General features: G+C 50.6%; 2 protein-coding genes across 25 annotated transcripts in view; both read right to left on the bottom strand.

Annotated features, from left to right (window-relative positions):
- The window catches only part of SRRM1 (serine and arginine repetitive matrix 1), an 18,041-nt gene extending 13,609 nt beyond the window's left edge, over positions 1 to 4,432 (bottom strand). For 11 of the 15 annotated variants that reach the window (XM_027705925.1, XM_027705926.1, XM_027705927.1 and 8 more), the window contains exons 1-3: positions 4,350 to 4,432; positions 1,825 to 1,914; positions 322 to 444 (exon numbers count right to left, since the gene is read on the bottom strand). In XM_027705925.1, coding sequence (XP_027561726.1) covers positions 322 to 444; positions 1,825 to 1,914; positions 4,350 to 4,370 — 234 coding nt within the window. In that variant the 5' untranslated portion in view covers positions 4,371 to 4,432. Of the gene's footprint in view, positions 26 to 321; positions 445 to 1,824; positions 1,915 to 4,349 lie in introns of those variants that run through there. The other 4 variants (XM_027705938.1, XM_027705939.1, XM_027705941.1 and 1 more) reach the window with 2 other exon arrangements.
- A 3,705-nt stretch (positions 4,433 to 8,137) lies between these two features.
- On the bottom strand, positions 8,138 to 18,956 carry NCMAP (non-compact myelin associated protein). 10 transcript variants are annotated; one of them, XM_027705899.1, is made up of 6 exons: positions 18,896 to 18,920; positions 12,042 to 12,136; positions 11,901 to 11,968; positions 9,989 to 10,083; positions 9,762 to 9,846; positions 8,138 to 8,780 (listed from the first exon to the last, which is right to left on the bottom strand). In XM_027705899.1, the coding sequence occupies exons 4-6, from the start codon at positions 10,071 to 10,073 to the stop codon at positions 8,645 to 8,647; spliced, it is 306 nt and encodes a 101-aa protein (XP_027561700.1). In that variant the 5' UTR covers positions 10,074 to 10,083; positions 11,901 to 11,968; positions 12,042 to 12,136; positions 18,896 to 18,920; the 3' UTR covers positions 8,138 to 8,644. The 10 variants fall into 10 exon arrangements, with proteins under 10 accessions (XP_027561700.1, XP_027561699.1, XP_027561697.1 ...); XM_027705898.1 differs by lacking the exon at positions 18,896 to 18,920 and adding an exon at positions 18,451 to 18,629; XM_027705896.1 differs by lacking the exon at positions 12,042 to 12,136 and having other exon boundaries at positions 18,896 to 18,956.
- Positions 18,957 to 20,000: the final 1,044 nt, after the last annotated feature.

Raw genomic sequence — 20,000 nt, 5'->3', positions numbered from 1 at the left:
GAATAACTTCCATTTTGGTTCAGGCCTTTTAAATCATAAATCACATCATCATTAGAAAATTGCTGTCAAAGTAACTTAACATGTAACAGCAAAATTAAAACAGTAAGTTTGATTTCTTTTTTTTTTCACCTGAGCAGTTTGCAAACTATGCACCTTCGCTAAACTTCCAGCCTTACAGCTGTTACACAGTGAATTTCTTTCAAAAATATACATAGTAACAAAAAACCCCTCCTAACTGTACTTGAGAAATTCACAGATTCAATAGAATTCATAACAATTATGTTACACATTTAGAAACAATAGCCACAACAAAACTGTTACCTTCACTTCCAACTGGTTGAATATAAATTCAATTACTACATCATCTTCAAACCCAAGGATTTCCGTTACTCGTTTTGTTATCCATGGTTTGATTACTTCCAGATTTACTTTGCTCATGTCCACCTATAGCAAAGAGCCAGAAGAAACAACATTTTCACAACAAGCCCTTTCACTGAACACAGGAGCTCACAGTGCTTTGAATTCTTTCACTGCACACACTCAATTTTATGCTGCTACACGATCACCTCAGCCCAGTTTTGTTTCACACCACTCTGCCCTTGTTCAGCAGAGGTTACAGTTGGATCAAAGCACACCTTTGGACACTAGGACTTTACTTTTCCTAATATAGATTTTCCTATGTCTCCTCAGGAGCTAAAATTAGAAGCTAGAGATGGGAAGAAAAGTCAAAACACAGCAGATTTCTAGTAAACTTTCCTAAGTATCAGCTAGAGGAGAGAGTAACAAAAACCAAAAGTGAAACTACACCCATGGACTGGTCACTGCCTTCACCCAATCCAGCTTCCAGCAAATAGTGAAGCCCACTAAATGATAAAGCAAATCTCAGTTCAGCTCACCCATTCCCCTGACTCCTGTCCCCCAGACTTCAACAACTTCCCAAAAATCATGAAGCACTCAATGTCAGGAGAGAATTCAACCATTCCAAAAGTCTTAATTTACAAAATCCTCACCCCAGATTAGAGCACAGCCCACTTCTCTACAGAAATAAACATCTGTGGATGTTTTATTCATGCCTCCATCCACAGAAACTACGACCACATTATCACCTTTGGGAAACAGTAGGAATGACACAAGGCTTTGAATTCCTTGGAATGCAATTCTTCCAGACATCAGTTTATGTCATTTACAAAACCCAAACCCTCCCAGGCTGAGCTCTACTCTCAGCTTGGCTGGGTCTCACCACAGCTATCTCAGCAGCTTTATCAGCACATTTGGGAAGCCCAAGGAAGCACCAGCTCTGTGCTCTGAAATAAAACACTGAATGACCAGGGATCTCCCAACAGCAGCTGCCTTGGGAGCATCCCATCCACCCACCTGAGGGACACTCCCTCCCTACAATCCCAGGGAATTCCACAGGGCAAAGCTCTGCAGCTCAGCAAGGAACCCTGAACTGTTCCTGCAGCTGCCCTGGTCTGTGTCACTGCAGGAATGTCCCCACAACCAGCACACTGCTCCAGAAAACCCAAAACAACAACAACAAACACCACCCCAAAAAAGGGCACTGGGGGGGCTGCATCTGAGGATGCCCAGAATTCCAAATTGTTAATATCTGCTGGAAAACTGACTTCTTTTGAAGGTGCATTTAGTGCTGTGACCAGATCATGGATAGCACTGCTCTGTCTTTGACACTCCAATATCCTCCGGGGTGGTTTCAGGGAAGACATTCCTCACCTTCCCCTATGTTCCATCTGATACCCAATTCATCCACTGAAAAACCTCTTTGCTTGGTGTGTCTTACTTCCCATCTCACCCCAAGCCACTTACCTTCTTTTCTAAGCATTCTGCAAATTTCAGCTGCTTCAACAGCTTCTTCTGCTTGTTGCTGAAGCGATTGTCCTGCTCTGCACTGGTTCCCTGGAGCACAGGAAACAACAGTTTCAGCCTGTAGGACATTCAACCACTTCCAAGGATTATTTCCCCACATATCTGCACCGGACAGAGCACAGCAGCACCAGTGAAACCATCCTGTAAGTCCTTTTTTTTTAATTATTTCAGGCAAAATAAGCCTTTCCAGGTGTGTTCAGCACGACAGCCTTTCCCTGCTGCTGAGGGGTTTGGGGTGAGCAGCTGCTGAGCCCCACAGTGACACCTCAATCATAACCCTCCCCTGGAAAACTGCTCACAAATTAAAGTCCAGGAGTCTCAAACTGCCAGGAAAAGGGTTTGTGCTGGAATGCACAAACTTCCCAGAAGGAATAAAGTCTTTTTCCTCTGTCCAGGAACAGAAATGCCCTATTTGCTTACAGTGATTATCTCTGAAACCCCTGGGTAACTTGTCTGGGGCAAACCACCCCCCTGGGAGCCAGAAGGGTACAAAGAATACTCTTTTATTGATCCTCCTCTGTTAAAAGTTGACCAACTCATTCCACCTGCATGGACAGACACTGCAGGTTAATTCATTTGGAAGGGAAAGGCCTGGAAGTTCAGTTCTGGAAAACTTACTTGTAGAGAAGTCAACAGAACCAGACAGGAATAAGAGGAAGTGCAGAGCTACAGCCAAACCCTGATGGGCTGGTAAGGATTCAGAACAAACCCACAGCCTGGGAAGTTTATTCAGGAAAACAACGTGACTGATGGAAAACACGGAATTTAATCCATGTCATTCCCTGTGCCTGGAGGAAGGGGCTCAGCACCAGCAACAACAGAAGCTGTCAATGAACCAAATGATAACAAATAAGAAAAAAACTCAAAATTCTAAGCTCCCCAACCACTTTGGTCAGAAAGCACCCGGAATTAGCAACATGACAGGCTGCAAAGTCATCACACATTGAAAGGGAACAAACTACTGACATTCCCATTTGCTATTCCAGAACATGGGAATCCTAAAGACTGCCTGTGGCACAGGCACTTAACAGGATTAAGCCTGTTTAAAACTCTTTACAACATCTGCAGTCTGCTGTGTGGCTCACAACAAACAGACTTGCCAGTTCACCCAGCAATTTAATGTTCTTTTGGGGTTTTGCTTTTTTCTTCAATTCTTTCACAACCCAGAAAGGAAGGAAGTTTTTTGTACCCTGTTTCTAACACGTGGCAACAGGCAAAGGGAACCAAAGGGACAGAGCACGAGGGCTACAGGAACTTAAACACAGAGACAAAACAGTTTGCACTGAAACTTTACACACGTGTGAAGAACTGAAAGGACTATTAATAGGAGCTTTCTTGAGACAGGGAGTCCAAACTGCTGCTCTGCTACACTTGTGTCATTTCACAAGAACTTTGGTTCCTCCAGGACCCAGACTAAAGCCAGAACACTGTTCACAGCCCCATTTCAGTGCCATGTTGCTTCTGTTCTTATAAAATGTCACCTTCACAGGCCAGTTTAAAAGAATGTTAGATTTCTAATTCAGTGTTTTCAGCCCCAGTAATTGTGCTGTCAATTACAACCACTTGATTTACAAACTTTGTAACAACTGCGCTGGAACAAGTGTAGATTTAACTCGTAATTATTTTTCTCAACACAAAACTGAACTGAGGGAAGGGTGCAGTGTTTTAAAAGCCTCCTAGTTGCAGAAATTGAAAAGAACAAGTGAATGAACCTTGAAAATTTAAACTGGCTTTCAAAATTACTAGGGAAAACAAAAATTAAGGTCGTTCCAATTAATGGAAGAAAAAGCTGAAAAGAACTAAGACCCTGGGCAGGTTTAATGGCCTCTGCAGAAAATGCAGCATGGCTGCAATGGAGAGACAAAACTCAGTGATTAAAATAAGATATCAAGGTTAAGAATAAGGCATAACTTCATTTTGCCATGAATACACTTAACAACCTTAAAAATCCCTCTCTTGAAAAAAAAAAAAAAAGGGGGCAGGTTTGTTTGGTCGCTTCGGACGCGGACACCGCAGAACGTGGTCAGCGCAGAGCGGGGCTCGCCCCCCGCGGCCTCTCGGCCCGGTTCCCCCTCCCACAGCCCGGGGGGCTCCGGGGGTCGCAGCCGTGACAGGGCCCCGCGTGGGTCGGGCCCTGAGACCGGGGGCGGCCAAGGAGCTTCCCCGCTGGAAGGGGACAATCCCTCCGGCGAGGATCCTCCCAGCGCCGATCCTTCCCTCCCCCGCCCGCTCCCCTCACGCTCCCGCTCGGGCCGCGCCGCCGCCATTTTCTCCGCGGCGAGGAGCCTGCGCAGGGCGCGGGGAGGAGGGGGGGGGGGAAGGGAGCTCGGGCCGCCGCGCGAAGCAGCGCGGCCCCAGCGCGGCTCACGCAGCGGGCTCGGCCTGTCCCCTCCCCGCGCCCCGTGGCGGGGCGGCGGCCGCCGCGCCGCCCGGCCTCAGGGCCTCGGCGGGGCCCCGGCACTTACGCGGAAGAACCCGGCGTCCATCTTGGCTCCTCCGCCTCCTCCCGGCCGCGGCGCGCGCTGCCGTCCCGGCGTGCACCGCGCGCCCCCCCCAGCCGCGCCGGGGGAGGAAGGAGGGGCGAGGGGGGAGAGCGCGAGGGAAGGGGCGGGGCCACAAGGCGCCTGCCCATTGGTTGGCGGGTCGGACGGGGGCCAATCAGAGAGCGTTCCGCGGCGGCGCGCGCGCGCGCGCGGGGGTGTGTGCGTGCGTGAATGTGTGACTCCTGCTCTCGCGAGATGTTGACACGCGCGGCTAGTTGCGATGCCGGAGTCTCGCGAGATCTCGGGTGCCCTCGCGGGGGCCATGACCACCCCGCAGCGATGGCGGCGCGGACGGTTCGTGAGGGCGCAGCGGCTCCGGCCCGCGGGAACAGCCTCCGGACCGACGTGACGGGGGGTTCGCGACGGAAAACGGGGCTCTGCAGCCGTCACAGAATGGCAGAATGGTTGGGGTTGGAAAGGCATTCTGGAGATCACCCTGTCCGAGGCAGGGTCACCTGGAGCAGGTGACACAGGAACGCGCCCAGGTGGGTCTGGAATGACTCCAGAGAGGGGGACTCCACACCCTCCCTGGGCAACCTCTGCCACCTCCACGGAAAGTAGTTTTGCCTCATGTTGAGGTGGAACTTGTTATATTTTACTTTATGTCTATTACTTCTCGTCACTGGGCACCATTGAAAAGAATCTGGGACCATCCTGTGACACCCCTTGGAGATATTTGTGTGGATTGATGAGATATTTGTACGGATTTGTGGGTCCCCTCTCAACCTTCCGTCCTCCAGACTGACCAGGCCCAGCTCTCGTGATGTCTCCTCATCCCAGAGATGCTCCAGACCCCAAATCATCTCTGCGGCCTCCACTGGACCCTCCCCAGCAGCTCCTCGTCCTTCTTGTCCTGAGGAGCCCAAAACTGGACAGAGACACTGCTGTGAGAGTTCTCTCCCCACACCTCAGGCACCAGTGTCCAGGACAGCAAACTGGTGTGACTGGTGCAGGTCACACGAATGTAACCTGCTGAAAGATGTGGGAGTAAAGTTCCAGCTCACTCAGGTCAATACAAATTTACCCACAGTAACAGCCTTGGGTTTTATCCAAAAGTAACTCCTATGTCCTTCATCCTTAAAAAGGATAGGTTCCTTTAAATAAAAAATTATTAATAATGATTAATAAATAAAATTAGTTGGTACTCAAAGCACCACAGCTGCTTCCTGCTTCAGCAGCAGCCATGTGAGAGACACGTGAGAGACACGTGGTTTTATGGTTGTGTTTTTAGGAGATAAATTGTTTATGGGACTCAGGAATAAAACCCAAAGAACATTCTTGTATTTTATCTGCTTAGACCTGCCACGATCTGTGCTTTGCACGGCCAGACCTGGGGGAGTGCTGGGCTCAGCTGGGGAGGGGAGGAGGGGAAGGAGGACTGGGATGGGGGTGAAGGTGGTGTCGGGAATTCACTTGTCGGCTACACTTGGAATTGCTTTGTGGTTTTGTTGGGAAACGCCAGTTCCAGGCGGCCGGGAGGGAGGAGGACACTAGGTGGAGCTCCGTGCTCTCGGCTGGGATATGAGGATGAAGAGGAGGGGTGAGAGCTGCCGCCTTGCAGGAGTTTTGGGGTCGGGACTTACCCAGCGGTGCAAAATTAAACGTTTTACCAGCGTATTTGCATCTCTAAGGTGCCAGCTGTGAGACTGAAGGACCCGACCTGCTGAAGGTACTCCAGAAGACTTTTAGGAGCAAAAAAAACCAACCACTGATTCTTGCAAGACCAACTGTTAACTCTGACCATCAAAAAAGTTGTAGTGATATTTTTGTCTCTGCCCTGCGGCCCCAATGTCCTCGTTGTCACTGCTGAACCAAAGCACAGAACAAGGGGCTGGAAATGTTGCTTGTTCCTCCCAGGGAGAAAGGCACTGGGTCCACAAGTGCCCAAATCCTGTTAATTTGCAGAGTTTCATGGATAATCTCCAACGAGTCTTGTGTGGATCACGATTAAGGTGTTGCACTCACACTGCCTGTTCTCCCCACAGCTTTCAGTGTTTCTTTAACCAGCTGGTTTCCCTGGGGGCAGGAGAGCAGCAGGGGCAGCTAAAGGGGGGCTTTCCCAAAATCTGGGCCTTTGGAAGTGGAATCAGGGAGCCGAGACGGGGCAGGTCGAGTCAGCATTGAGGCAGCACAGGGAGAGCATGGGATTGTTCCTGGAAAACTTAAATCCACAGCAAACCACACAAGTGGCAGCACAGTGGAAATACAGGGGGGTTTTTGTTTCTTAGGAAGGTGATTTTTGCTTGCTCAGCACAAGCTCCTGGGTTTTGCTGCCAGGAGGGGATCGTGGGGGCCTCCCAGGATGGGCCAATATGAGGCAAATTTTTACTGGGGTTGGAATTTTTTCGATTGAGCAAATGCTGGTGTGGCCAAAGCAGTGACTCTCCTGCCAGGAACAGTAATTCTACAAAAGCAGAGTTGCTCACAGTAGCTCTGCTTATTCTGCTCCTGAACTTCAGTGGTTTGAAATGAAGTAAATGGAAAGTAAACAAAATTTGCTAGAAGTAGGTCTGGCTGGTGATGTTGAACATAACAGTAGGATGGGGCTTATCTTTTCTAAAGGTCTTGATTTCAATACATGCCCAGAGAACATCCTTAGCTGATCAGAGATGGCAACAGAAGGTCAACTCCTTCATAATTTTTAGAAAAAAAATTAGATTTGCATCTGCCGTCCCTTCTGAATGATTAAATCAATCACCCCTGCCACAAAAAATAAGAGAACTAGGACAAGTAAAATATTTACAGCGAGATTCAGAAACTTCACAAGCAGCTGTCTCAATATTTAGCTTGGAATTCAAACCCTGCTCCAGTTTCAGACAAAAAAAATATTGCAAAGTAATTGAATTTAGTTTCTGCACCAAAAAAAAAAAACAAAAAACAAACCCAAAACCAACAAACCACCAGTTAGTAAAACTGACCTGTTCAAGAGGTGGCTTCTTGGAAAAAAAATAGATCAACTTGTCCCCCAGTCCCTCCCCACCCTCCCCTGAGGATGGGGGGATTCAGGGATGTACCTGTTGGTGACGTGTTGGGAAGAAGCTGCAGGACAAAAAGCTCTAAAGCTGGAGGTTCAGTCAGACAACAGTAACTTCTGCCTCTGTCCAGCCATTCCAGTGAGTGATTCCATAAAATTTAAGCTCTGTGTGTCAGGGAGTGGAGCTGTTCCCCAGAGCTTCATGTCATTTAAGACGAGGTTTAACTCCTCAGCTCCTTCCTAAAATCCTTCCTGTCCCTGTCAGCCCACTGGGGGCTGCTCTGACACACCCTCAGACAATCAGCCACTGACTGACAATGCTGCTCTGTGTTCCCACTCAGTGGGCTGTGAATATCCCTGGGAATTCCTTTGTGGCATTGCTGGACACCCACAACCATCACACTCGCAAAACAACATCGTTTTTCTCAGGTTTTTTTTAGGATAAAAAAATTTCTAAAAATAGTTGGAGCCCGGTCTGCACCAGAGAACAAAGCCTTGCAGGGGGTGAGTGGCACACTGGGGCTCTGCAGAGCCTCACTTGCTTTATACAGGATTATTCCTTCTATTCCCAGGGTTATTTTTCCAATTAAAGAACTCACATTTTGTGCAAGACAAAACATTCTCAGGCAGCTCCAGCCCGGGACCTGAATCAATTCTCAAGAGTGAAAACTCTCAGACACCCGAGCTCCTTTGGAAATGGAGAGTTACATGGTTTATAGAAATAGTTTAAAAATACTTGAACATAAAAAGTACCATTTTATCTCAACCCATACACACGTGGCCTTAGAAACACGACAGGTGAGTAACGATAAATACAATTCTGATGCTTCCTGTGCTATCAAAACAGACCACAAACCTGTGCCATGTAATTCACAACAAACCCAGGTCCAACCTGAGCTGTGGCACGTCCAGATTTTTCTTCCTGTTTATCAGCAGAACAGAGAAAAGTTCAAACTCTGAGCAAGCAAAAGCTCCACAAAATCTGAGCTGGCACCTTCTTGCTTTATCCGCTCTCCCCACACCCAGGGCTCTGTTGATTCCTGCGCCTCCACCAGCTGATTTCAGCCACAGGAAGAGTGTCCAGACCTCTTATTTTTCCTCCCAAAGAGAGAAATCAGGATTAATGACAATCCACAGGCAAAGCAACAGCCCGTTGCTGTCCCAAATGCTTTGCTGAGGAGTCCCGGGTGCGTGCGAGCAGCAGTTCCACCTCTTGTCTGCCGGGGAGGACGAGTGTTCCCGGTTACCTGTCGTGCAGGTGGATGTCCACAGGGATGAAGGTCACTGTGGGAGGCTGGCACAGGCTGTTGTGCCCCAGAGGAGGTGGCATCGCTGCCTTGGAGGGTTTGGGTTCCAGCTCCCGCTTCACCCTCATGCGCCTGCGGAGGAAACGGAACCATCAGCGGGGCTGGGGCTCCCCTGGGGAGGGTTGGGAAGGTTCCCACACAACCAGGTTGCATTGTGCAGTTATTTAAAAGTCAGTAAAAGCCAGGATTTCATCCCAAAGAATCAACAGAGGAAGTGCAGAGCTACATCCGAACCCTGATGGGCTGGTGAGGATTCAGAGCAAACCCATGGCCTGGGAAGTTTATTCAGGAAAACAACGTGACTGATGGAACACAAGGAATTTAATCCATGTCCTTCCCTGTGCCTGGAGGAAGGGGCTCAGCACCAGCAACAACAGAAGCTGTCAATGAACTAAATGATAACAAATAAGAAAAAACTCAAAATTCTAAGCTCCCCAAGCACTTTGGTCAGAAAGCACCCAGAATTAGCAACATGACAGGCTGCAAAGTCATCACACATTGAAAGGGAACAGGCTACTGACATTCCCATTTGCTAATCCAGACCATGGGAATCCTAAAGACTGCCTGTGGCACAGGCACTTAACAGGATTAAGCCTATTAAAAACTCTTTATAATATCTGCAGTCTGCTGTGTGGCTCAGAACAAAACACAACAATTGCCAGTTCACCCAGCAATTTAATGTTCTTTTTTGTTGTTTTTTTTTCAATTTCTTTTTTCAGTTTCATCCCAAAGGTACCAAATGGCAAGTCAGTGCTTCCAGAGCATGAGAGGTGAGAAATCAAACTCCCCTCTGGCAGCTTTGCTGTAGGCTCAGACCTTCCCTGCATCCACAGGAATCCCTAAAAAGAGCTTCCACCAAGCATCCCCCAGGAAGAAATTCTGCTTCCTAACAGCCCAGTCACAGAGCACCGACTGTGGGAATCAGGACACTTCCAGCAGCACACTGAGGTTTAGATTCTTCTGGAAACTGTCAACAACAAATCCTGAAGTGCTCTGCTGGCTCAGAACAGGGACTTTGGTCCATTTTGGTGAACACAGAACTTGGCCACGTACCTGTTGTATGTCTTCAAGATGAGCAGAACCACTGTAAAAATAATGATCACTCCCACCACGATGGCAGCAACTATTGCTCCAGAACCTGGGAGAGAAACAGGGAGGGGAAAAATAACCCCTTATTTACAAAGTTGTCACTGTACTCTTCAAAGTTTGGTAACTACAAGGTCCACTTAAAAAATAAAATAATAAAATAAAAAAAGCCACCAGCCCACTCCTTTTCTTACTTTGATAGAGACTTTGTTCTTGAGACTTTGTGGTCACGTTCCCTGAGAGCTGAGTGTTGTTGCTTAGTGGCGTGGCCGTCGTCATCTTGATTTGGCTGCAGGGGGAAACAGGGGAGTGAGTTCATAAAACATTAATGAAATATCAACCCAAATTTGACAGTGGTAATTAGGCAACTGTCCATTAAAGGGTCAGAGCCTACTAAGTGAGGGTTCACCAAGCTGGGGTTCTTAATGTTTTCACTGTGGTGAAAATCTGGACTGGAAATTTCGCCCCAATCTTGAGCAGTTTGCTTTAAAATATCCCCTGTTCGGTATTAAAAGGATAAAATAAGATATAAACACAACAATGCATTGTTGCTATGTACTATTGCTGTTTGGAATAATATGTATTTTAAATGCTTTAGGATTTTTAGATTATCATCTCAGGTTGAGATACAAGTGTGAGGGATTCTGCACCCAGAATTCATCAACGTGTCTTGAGGGAAGGGGAAAAGTCAGCACAGAAAGGTTTAAAAACTCCATTCTAAAATAGAATTTAGAGTAGTTTCATCCATCTGATGTGAAGAAGCCTGATTTGAAGCTCCAGAAGTTCCATGGCAAACAAGAGCCACCCCAGGACAGGGTCACTGCTGTGACAGAGGGTTGGTGTGAGTTCAGCCCAGCACCTCCCTCACCCCGGGGTCACCTCAGCTCTGTTGTTGGAAGTGGATAAGCTTCCAAGTGGGCAGCTGAAAATATGCCTCTTTCTGGGTTGGGGTCAGGGTAAAACTAGATCTGGAAAGAGCAGCCTGGATGTTTACTGGTTTTTTCTAAGCCTTTCCCAAATGTTTTCTCAGTGCACCTGGTAACCTGAGCCATTAAAGGGCTCCTTCAGCCCGAGAGGGGTGTGAGCACCACTTCCAACAGCCCTCTGGAACCACTTCAGCTCCCGGATCCAGAGAGCTGGGACACTCCAGCTGTCCTTTGAAAAGTAAATTATTCCTCAACACTCGATATTGAATTGAGTTTCCCATTTCAGATCCTTCCCAGTACAATCAGGCAGGGCTCTGTTGTACTCCACTGGGATATTGTGGCCCTGTGGCATGTCCTTAGTGCAGGTAATTTTGCACAGCACAAGGTACATGACAGCCAGAAATAATTCAGCAGATAGAAATTAGCTGGTAATAAAAATACCTGGGGATCTGACAGGCAGCCTGCCCTCCCTTCCCCCTGGGGAGGCTTTCCCAAAGGTTTCTGCAGAGTAGCCTCTATCCAACACCACCCAGGGTGGCAGGACACAGATTTGGGAGGCAGGAGGAACACAGTGGGATGGACAGTGACAGGCAGGGGGTTGTTTGGGGAGGGCACCAGCTGAGTCAACACACGGTGTGTCCTTGGGAGGCTCCGTGGCAGGAATGAGAGGGATCAAGACCCAGCAGGAAGGGAAGCAGTCAGGGTTTGCCTGGGGGTGTGGGATCAGGACTGCAAGGTCCATTTCACCAAATACTTCAATCCCCCAAAGGTAAAAAGTTTGGATTTCTTCTTTTAATCTAAACCCCCAAAATAACTCTGTCCCGAGCCTGTAACTGGGTCGTTCTCCTCTGGCTGAATGATGCCTTTGTTCAGCCCAGGCCACGTTAATTCAGCAGCACCAACAGCAGCTGCAGATCTTTCAACACAGAAATATTTTGTGTTTAGAGCTTGCCCAGCCTCGTTGTGCAGCACAGGGAAAGGGCTCACACACACCTGGGGGTACCTGAGAGGCACCAGAGCTCAGGGAAGAGCTGTCCCTGCCCCTCCCCACATCCACCCACTCGAAACTTCAGTTCAGCAGAGGCTGAAGAGCCTCTCCATCCCTCTGCAGGCTGGGGAAAGCTGGGCAAGTGCTCTGACCATGAGCAAAATTCAGAAAAAAACCACATCCAACTGTCACCTTGTGGCTCCTGAGCAGAAGAGCTCAAACCCCGGGCTCACAGGAGCGTTCTGCCCCTCCTCTGGCTGCTAAAATAAAAAAACCCAAATAAATAAGGCTGAATGGTTTGATATTAAGCCATGTAATACTCCTGCTTCCTACCTTCCACCTGGTTCAAACCACCTTGGGGAGGGTTGAGCTCTTTGTGCATGAGTCACCCAAACCCAAAGGATTTTTACTGTTGTCAGTGAAACCTCCTGTTTACAAAAAGGATTAATTGATCTGCCAGGGTGCTGACAAACAATTGGAAAAATGCATCAGGTCAGATTTTTCTCAATTGTGCAGCAAGTCAAGAGGTCCAAGGCCTGTGTCTCCAAGGTTTGTGCCTCCAGCCAGGGCAGGAGGGGCCTGTCCTTTACCTGCAGCAAGTGAATCAGCAGATTCCACCTGACCAAGCCTCTGCTGCGAGACTCAGGGACCCACCAAAGCCCAGCCAAATCCATGGGAACCTGCTCCTTTTGGGGCATTGCAGCCTGGATCCCACTCTGTGTGGAAAAGCACGTGGAAAGTCAAGAGTGCTGGACAAAAGCCGTTGAGCAGGGGAGAAGAAATGGACTTTGATACAGCAATCACAGGACATTCCTTCTCCATGACACACGGCTGCACTTCCCCCTGTGCACACACACCTGCCTGGCCTCTGAGAGCCTCTCACTCCCCCAGCCTGGGGGTGGAGGCTCACACTGCTGCTTGTTTTACAGAGCTGCAGATGTTTCCATAAAGTTCAGCTTCGGGCCCGTTTCCATGGAAAACACCTTGGCAGACACAGGGTGTGGGTTGTTTTGGCCCCTGGGAGCGATGCCCCCCTTGGTACAGCCTTCCTGCCCCCCCTGCCCTGCCCAATTTCAGCTGGGGGGGACCCCCTGCTCCTTCAGGAGGAGATGGGGATCAGAGCTCACCCCTCAGCAGCTCCTGCACAGTTACAGGAGAGGGGGGACAGGGAACAGAGGGCTCTGTGTGAGTCTTTATCCGGGAGAGCTGGGCTTGAGGAACCAACACCCTGCCAGGGAAGGCAGGTGCTGGTGAGGAATGCACCCAAATTCAGTGCTTGGCCACCCAGAAAAAGGTGGGGTTTGCACCGAGCACCTTCCCACATCCCCGGGAACATCAGCGGGGGATTGGGACAAACGGTGACTTCAGAGATAAAAACACGACTGTGCTTCAGTGGGACCTGAATGTGCCAGGATCTACCCTGAGGGGCTCTAAAGAGAGAGGAAGGAGGGAAGAAAACCCCGAGTTCAAACTCCTGGGGTAGAGCTGTGGCCTCGGGGGAACAATCCCAGTCTGTGTGAGCCCCTTTGTGTCCCCAGGTCAGAGCGGCACCTTCGTGTGTTTGTCTCAGGGTCTGGCACGAGCTCCCCGGGTTTAGCTGCTGTTAAAACACACGTTAAAAGCTTTTCATTTCCTTGCCAGGCCAGAGAAAGTTCTGCAGACTGCAGCAGCTCTGTGCAGCAGCAGCACCAAGGAGGAGGGAGAGCTCAGTCACCCTCCCTGGCTCGTGTGGGGAGAGGGGCTCAAACCCCTCAGCTCACACAGGGGACAAGAGCTGAGGGAGGGAGAACCAAACCCCCGGGAAGAAACCCCCTCATTTCCAGAGCCACACCTGGGAATATGAACCCAACAAGACTTTTGTCCCTGACTTGCCCAGGAGCAAGGCTGTGAACTGCACATTTCCCAGTTTTAATCCTCTTTTTTTTGAGTTAAAATTCTGGGCCACACACATTTCTCTCCTCTCCCTCTGGGTGAATGGACTTATTCATGGAAACGACAGCAACTCCACCATGGGCAGCAAAGTGCATTCAGACCCTAAAACCACCCCAGACCCTTCGGGGTAGGGCTGCCCGTGCAGCCAGGATGTGGAAGCAAAACAAGCCAGAGGTATTTTCCCACTGGTTACAGGCCAGGATCTGAAGCACACTGGGATCAGAAGCCTTGTGAAATATCCAACAGAACCAGGGTTTGAAGTTAGAATGGAAAAAAACCCAGCAAGCACCATCACCCTGCTGGAGCTCCTGCAGCTCAGAGCCTCCAGCTGGGCACAGAACTGCCCAGGGGGGGCTGCTGGGTTGGGCTCTGATGCCTGTTCTTAATTTTTGTGCCTTTTAAACACCCCTAATCACCCCTTTTCCCCTGACAAATATCATATGTGTCACCTAGAGCTTCCCACCCTGGACCCAGGCAGGATTTTCTGCTTGTCTGAGCTTGCAGGCAGACCCATGGGATGCATAAAACCCTCTCCCCATCCAGAAGTGCCAAACAGACCCGAATTTTTCAAACTAATACATCATCCAAGAGAAAAGGGTCTGTTTAACCTGCTGTGGTTACTTAGTGAGGCCCTTAAAAGACATTTGCAATAAATCATTTGGTCCCGTGGCTGCATTTGGAGGAGGTGGAATTACTTCGTTATTTAGGTCTGAAATAATTCAGTAAGAGGAAATGGAATAAGATTTTAAACCCAAATTCCCACTTACATGCAGTGCACAGATGATACATCAGGTATCAAGAGAGAGCTGGGAGCAAATGTGAAGCTTATTCCTGAAAGGAATGCTAGAGGTTTTATTTTGTTGGCAGCTTTTTTAAATCATTATTAGAAAGCTCTTATTCTACATTTTTAGCTTATGACTCTACACACAGGCACTAAATTAAACAACTCCAAGTGATGTAACCAAGAGCTGGCAAATGAGAACTCTCACGGGATCCAACTCACTAGAACAAAGAGGAGAAGATGCTGTGGTCTGGTTTTGGGAGAAAAGATTCCTGTCTAACAACACTGAACCACGTCTCCAGACATATTCCTCAGGAATCCTTAAGGGTTCAGTCATCCCTGCACAGATTCAACAGCTCAGATCACAGCTGCTCACCTGGAAATCTGGGATACATCCCCCCTGCAGCAAGTCCTGTGCCTTCTGGAAGGGATTGGAGGCACTTCTACACTACATGTTACACCAGATGGGTTTGGATGCACCAGCACATCCCAGAAATGCAGCTCCTGTGCTGGAGGCAGCTCATGAGCAAACATTTCAGCCAGGGAAGTCACCAGGAGGGAGAGAATTCACTGTACAGGACAAGGCCTGAGGTTTATTCCCAGCTCATCCGGACTCAGCAGGAGCTGGGAGATCATTCCATGCACAAAGAGCTTCACAGAACCATATCTGTGAAACCACCAGTGCCTGCAGCACAATTAACCTGGGATTTGGGAATGAAAAACGGGGTCTGGTGGGTTACAAGACCCACCACAGCAAGGGGGGAAGAAAATCCACCTGCACTCGTGCACATAAAGGTGATGGTTGTTAGAGCATCACAGGAGCCCCAAAACACGACATAGGAGCCCAAAATCATGACACAACCCAGACTCTTTTGCTTGCAGCAAGGTGGTTCTGCCCACTGCTCACATCCCACGCTCCAGAGCGTTCCTGGGAATGCTCAGGTGGGGGGCACGGGGGGGAAGGACGTGTGATCAGCAGTTAAATATTACCCAGAGAAAAAACTGATTCAGAGAGGAGAAAAATGCCCCCAGGCACCTGCAGGATTCTCAAGGCAGGAGTGGCTCCTGGGGGATGGTCAGGGAGACTCGAGGGGACAAATGTTGGAGACCATCAGTGTGGGCACTCAAATGGAAAGCAGGAGGATTAATCCAAGCTGAGCCCTCAGTTAGAGCCTGTCAGGGGTCAGTGGCATCGTGCCAAGTGCCCCCAAATCCCACCACCCAAGAGTTTATCTCTGCTGTTCAAAGAAATTCCAGCAAAGTGCCTGTTGGTGGTAAGTTCTGGACAAATAAAGCACAAAAAAGCTGCTCGTCCATGAGGACATTTCCCACAGTGGAAAGTCAACCCTGCTTTGAGCACGTAACCACCTAGAAAAGGCCCTGCCACTGCTTTGGAAGAGTCCCCACAGCTTTTCAGATTGCTGGAGGAGAGAGTTTAAAAAGAAAAAACCCACTGCAGACTCAGCAATGTGTTTGCAGAAATGCTTCCCAGGCTCTGCACCTCCCTGGATCTGCCATTTCCCGAGCGGCTGGAGCAGCTCAGGAGGTTGGGGAAATCCTCTCTCACCTGCCATTTCCCATCAGAGCATCTGCTTTACTCCAGGCAAAACCCATAAATGCTCCACAGCAGGAGAAGACGGGGTTAGGGCTGAATTTGGGGCTCCCCCACCCCGAGCTGTGTTTCCTTTGGAGTGGATTGCCACAAACACAAATGACCCCACACGGCTCCTGTGGCTGCCTTTCATAAACACAGGCACATTTGCAGGGTCAAGGGTTTGGAGGCTTCCCTTACAGGCTGATATATCAAGAGGGAATTTGCCTTTCCAAGGGATTCTTTGGGTTTCTGCAGGAACACAGCAGAGCCTGTGTGATGCTCTGGGTTGGCACCGTGGGCAGCCCCCCAGGGCTGATTCATGGGCTCCTTCACCCTCCTCACCCCAGGCACTGCCAAATCCCACCAAATCCCACCTTCCCAGCAAGCCCAGAGCTGAGTGGTGCAGGGCTGATGCCACATGGGATGGATGTGGGGGTGTGTTTGCTCCAGGGGCTGCCCCATCCAAGTGGGACTGTGGGACAGGCAGAGCCCCTTCCTGTGCCCTCCCGCCCAGCCTGGCACTTGAAGCAGCTGCACCTTCAGCCTCGTGGCTGGGCAGGGGCATCCCTGGCTGGTGTCTGCCCTGAGCACCTGACAGCAAGGGAGGACTCCAGGGCCTCTGGAATTGGGTTGTAACTTGGTTGCTCCGTGGAGGTGGTTGTGAAAACACTCAGCTGTGTGTGTGTCAGTGGGAAACCGGGTGACTCAGACATCCCTGCAGCTTTTTCCCTCTGATCTCCATTCATGCCTCACATCATCCCTCCCTGCAAGAGGCCTGACCAGGGCTGTAGGTTTGAGCTGCGTTTCCTGGGGTTTGTGGCTCTCCATGAAAGCAGCGCAGTCATCCCCCACCACATTCTTTCCCTCTCCCACGTGCCCAACACCAGCCCAGGGCAGGGCTCACCCTCTGGCCCCACCAAACCCCCTCCTGACACAGTGACCCCGATCCCAGCCCATGGGAACCCAGGGTGTGGGATGTCACCCAGGGGAGCAGGGGCTGCTCTGGGCAGGCCCCAGCACCCCACAGGGTGTTCAGGATTGGGGGATTCGCCCTCAGAGCACAGGAGCTGCTGATCTGAGAGCCCCGTGTTGCCCATGGGCTTCTCCAGCTGCCCTGGGCACTAAATCCTGACTGATTCACCCTCCGTTGCCACAAGTGAGGAGGAGAATTCAGTGTAACTGATAAAAGTCACACTTGCAGGAGCAGCAGACAGAGAGGAGCTGGGCTGGACAGGAAACCTTCAGGAATTCCTGCCAACAAGGCAGCCAAGTCTCCTGCCAGCTGTGGGCCAGAGCTTTGGGAGTGTTGTCCTTGCTCAGCAGCTCAGCCTGAGGTACAACGGGCTCCCCAGCTGCTGGGCTGGACCTGCTGCAACTGGAGCTCTTCAGCGACCAGAAAAATGCAAATCCTGACCCTTTTGTGAGAACCTCTGAGAATTTCACATCCTTCAGGGTTTTCTGTATTAAAAACTATAGAGAGACTCCTGGATGGAGTATGGAGACTCCTGGATGGAATATCAGTCTGTCAGGGGGCAGGGTTAGATGGGATATTAGGAAAACACTCTTCTCTTGAGAAGTGGGGAGGCCCTGGCACAGGTTGCCCAGAGAAGCTGTGGCTGCCCCATCCCTGGAAGTGTCCAAGGCCAGGTTGGACGGGGCTTGGAGCAACCTTGGCTGGTGGAAGGTGTCCCTGCCCATGGGCAGAAGAAGATGAACTTCAAGGTCCCTTCCCAACCCAAACCCTTCTATGACATAAAGACTCTGTATACACAACATAAGGAATTCTGTCTGTACCAGGGAAATGCAGCTCCTTTCACTTTGCAAACAGCAGCACAAAGCACTCATGGGATTTCTTGTACGTGCTGACTTGTTGAATCAGTGAGGCACCTTCCCCTCTTCCAGGAACCCTTTAGACAAGCACACAGGTGGTTGATACCTCATGTTTTCAGCCTGGAATCCCTCAAGCCCAGCCTGGCACCCACAGCCTGGTTACCTGTCCCCACAGAGAGACAATGACTCTGACAGGCCGTGGAGTCACCAGTCCCTGCTCTGCCTTTGTCTCTAAATGAAACCCTCCTGCCCAAACACTCCAGCCCAGCACAGCGTATCACAGCAGTGAAATCTGCTTACAAAATGCTCTGCTTCCTTCAGCAAGGACTTCCTGGGGCATTAAATGCATAAACTACCAGGAAAGACCAGAAAACACTGTTTAAACCTGTCAGCAACTTCAGCATGTTCCCAAATAATGCAAGCACTGTAGTTCAGTTCTGTGCTGGAGACACTCAGCGAGCTGTAACACAATGCTCTGAGCTTTCTAGTTCTTCTCCTGCTAAATATTACTTTGCCAGCCCTTTCCAGCCACTCAACAGATTAAAGAAAAAGAAAACCAAACCCACGCACACAACAAAACCACAAACAGAAAACCACCAACAAACCCTTATTTATAGCGCTGGGGTTGAATAAGTCAGGACCAGAGATCCAGCGTTTCCAGCGATGAAAGGACACCGCCAGCGAGGGAACAATCGCTCAAGAGCCGCGCTGAGTTCTCTCCGGGGAGGGAAAAACGCGCCAGCTCAGCCCCGGTCCCGTCCCTTCGAGGTTTCCAATTAATGGAATAGCTGCTCGAGCACCAGCCGAGCAGGGCGAGGGCATCTGCTCTCTGTTTCCCTCCGGCTCAGAGCTGCCCACAAAGAGCTCCGCGTTTGCCGCGGTGCGCGCACACAAACCCGGAGCAACCTCGCGCACAAACCCGGAGCAACCGCGCCCAGAAACGGGTGTTTGCACCGGCAGAAAGCGACGCCGAGATTTAGGGCGGGAGGGTGAAATCGGTGGTAAATCAAGAGCGAATCCCCCCCCGCCCCTCCCGCCCCGGGTACTCACGGAGGATGCTGCGGGCTCGGGGCGCTCCCGCGGCCGCTCCGGCTCCTTCCCCCGGCCGGGGCTCGCCCGCCGCCCCTTGCCCGGCCCGGGGACAGCCCGGTGCCGCTGTCGCTGCCGCCGCAGCCCCGGCACAGCCCCGGTACAGCCCCGGCACGGCCCCGCCGCCCGCAGGTGCCTCCCCGGGGCCGCCCAGCCCGGCCCGGCCCCCGGCACCGCCTCCGCGGGTGCCCCCGGCACGGCCGGGCAGCGGCTGGAAGGGGGATGGATGATGGAAGGCTCTGGGATACGATCCCCTCACCACCACCCCCAGCTCACAGCCAGAGCGCCGGAGGTTTGGGAACAGCCCGAGTCCCGCGGCGCTTCAGCGCCCAAAGGTCTTCCAGGCACTTCGGGGGAAGGATCCCAAACGCGTCCATCCCGGGTGGTTCTGTCCACTCGTCGGGATCAAGCTGGAAAGGAATCCTTGTCTTTAACCTGTGCTTTATCGATGGCTTTATCCTCCTAGAGAGTGGGGAAGAAGTGTGTGACCACAGTCCCTGTCTGGATTTTTCCTGTGGAAATCCCACTTATAAAAGGGATCTGCCCCCTGCCCAGACCTGATGCTGCTCCCACGGGAAACCAGGAAACCACATGAACAAGCCACAGCCCTCAGTCCAGGCTCAGCTCGTGGTTTAGGATTGTTGTGCAGATGTTTCCCCCCCCATCCTCCGGTTCAGCTTCCCCAGCTGCAACCAGAGCCACCATCCCTGTTACAATCCACCTGAAACACAGGGGTGGAACCTGCCCCTTACAAAGTCCTGCCTCCACACGCAAAGGCAGCAACAGGGGCATCCCAACAGTCCATAAACATTTGCAGTGGATTTCTTGGGAAGACCAGAGCACGGCACAGCCTGAAAAGTTGGGATGAGGAATGAGGTGCTTCCTTACCTCGCAGCTCTCTGCCTCTTCCTGGGTGAGAAATGTTCACTCTGGGTCTGTGCACGATGATCTGTAGGTTCACCACGTAAAGCACTTCGGGGAGCCATTGGCAAAGATGTCAAATATAAACCTGAACTTGGATTTATAAACCTGAACTTGGATTTATAAACCTGAACTTGGATTTATA

The sequence above is a fragment of the Neopelma chrysocephalum genome, unplaced genomic scaffold, assembly GCF_003984885.1.
Source record: "Neopelma chrysocephalum unplaced genomic scaffold, ASM398488v2 Primary Assembly neopelma1_361, whole genome shotgun sequence".
NCBI classification, from domain to species: Eukaryota; Metazoa; Chordata; class Aves; order Passeriformes; family Pipridae; genus Neopelma; species Neopelma chrysocephalum.
Note: the sequence above shows the minus strand (reverse complement) of the source record. Positions and strands in the feature narration are given on the sequence as shown.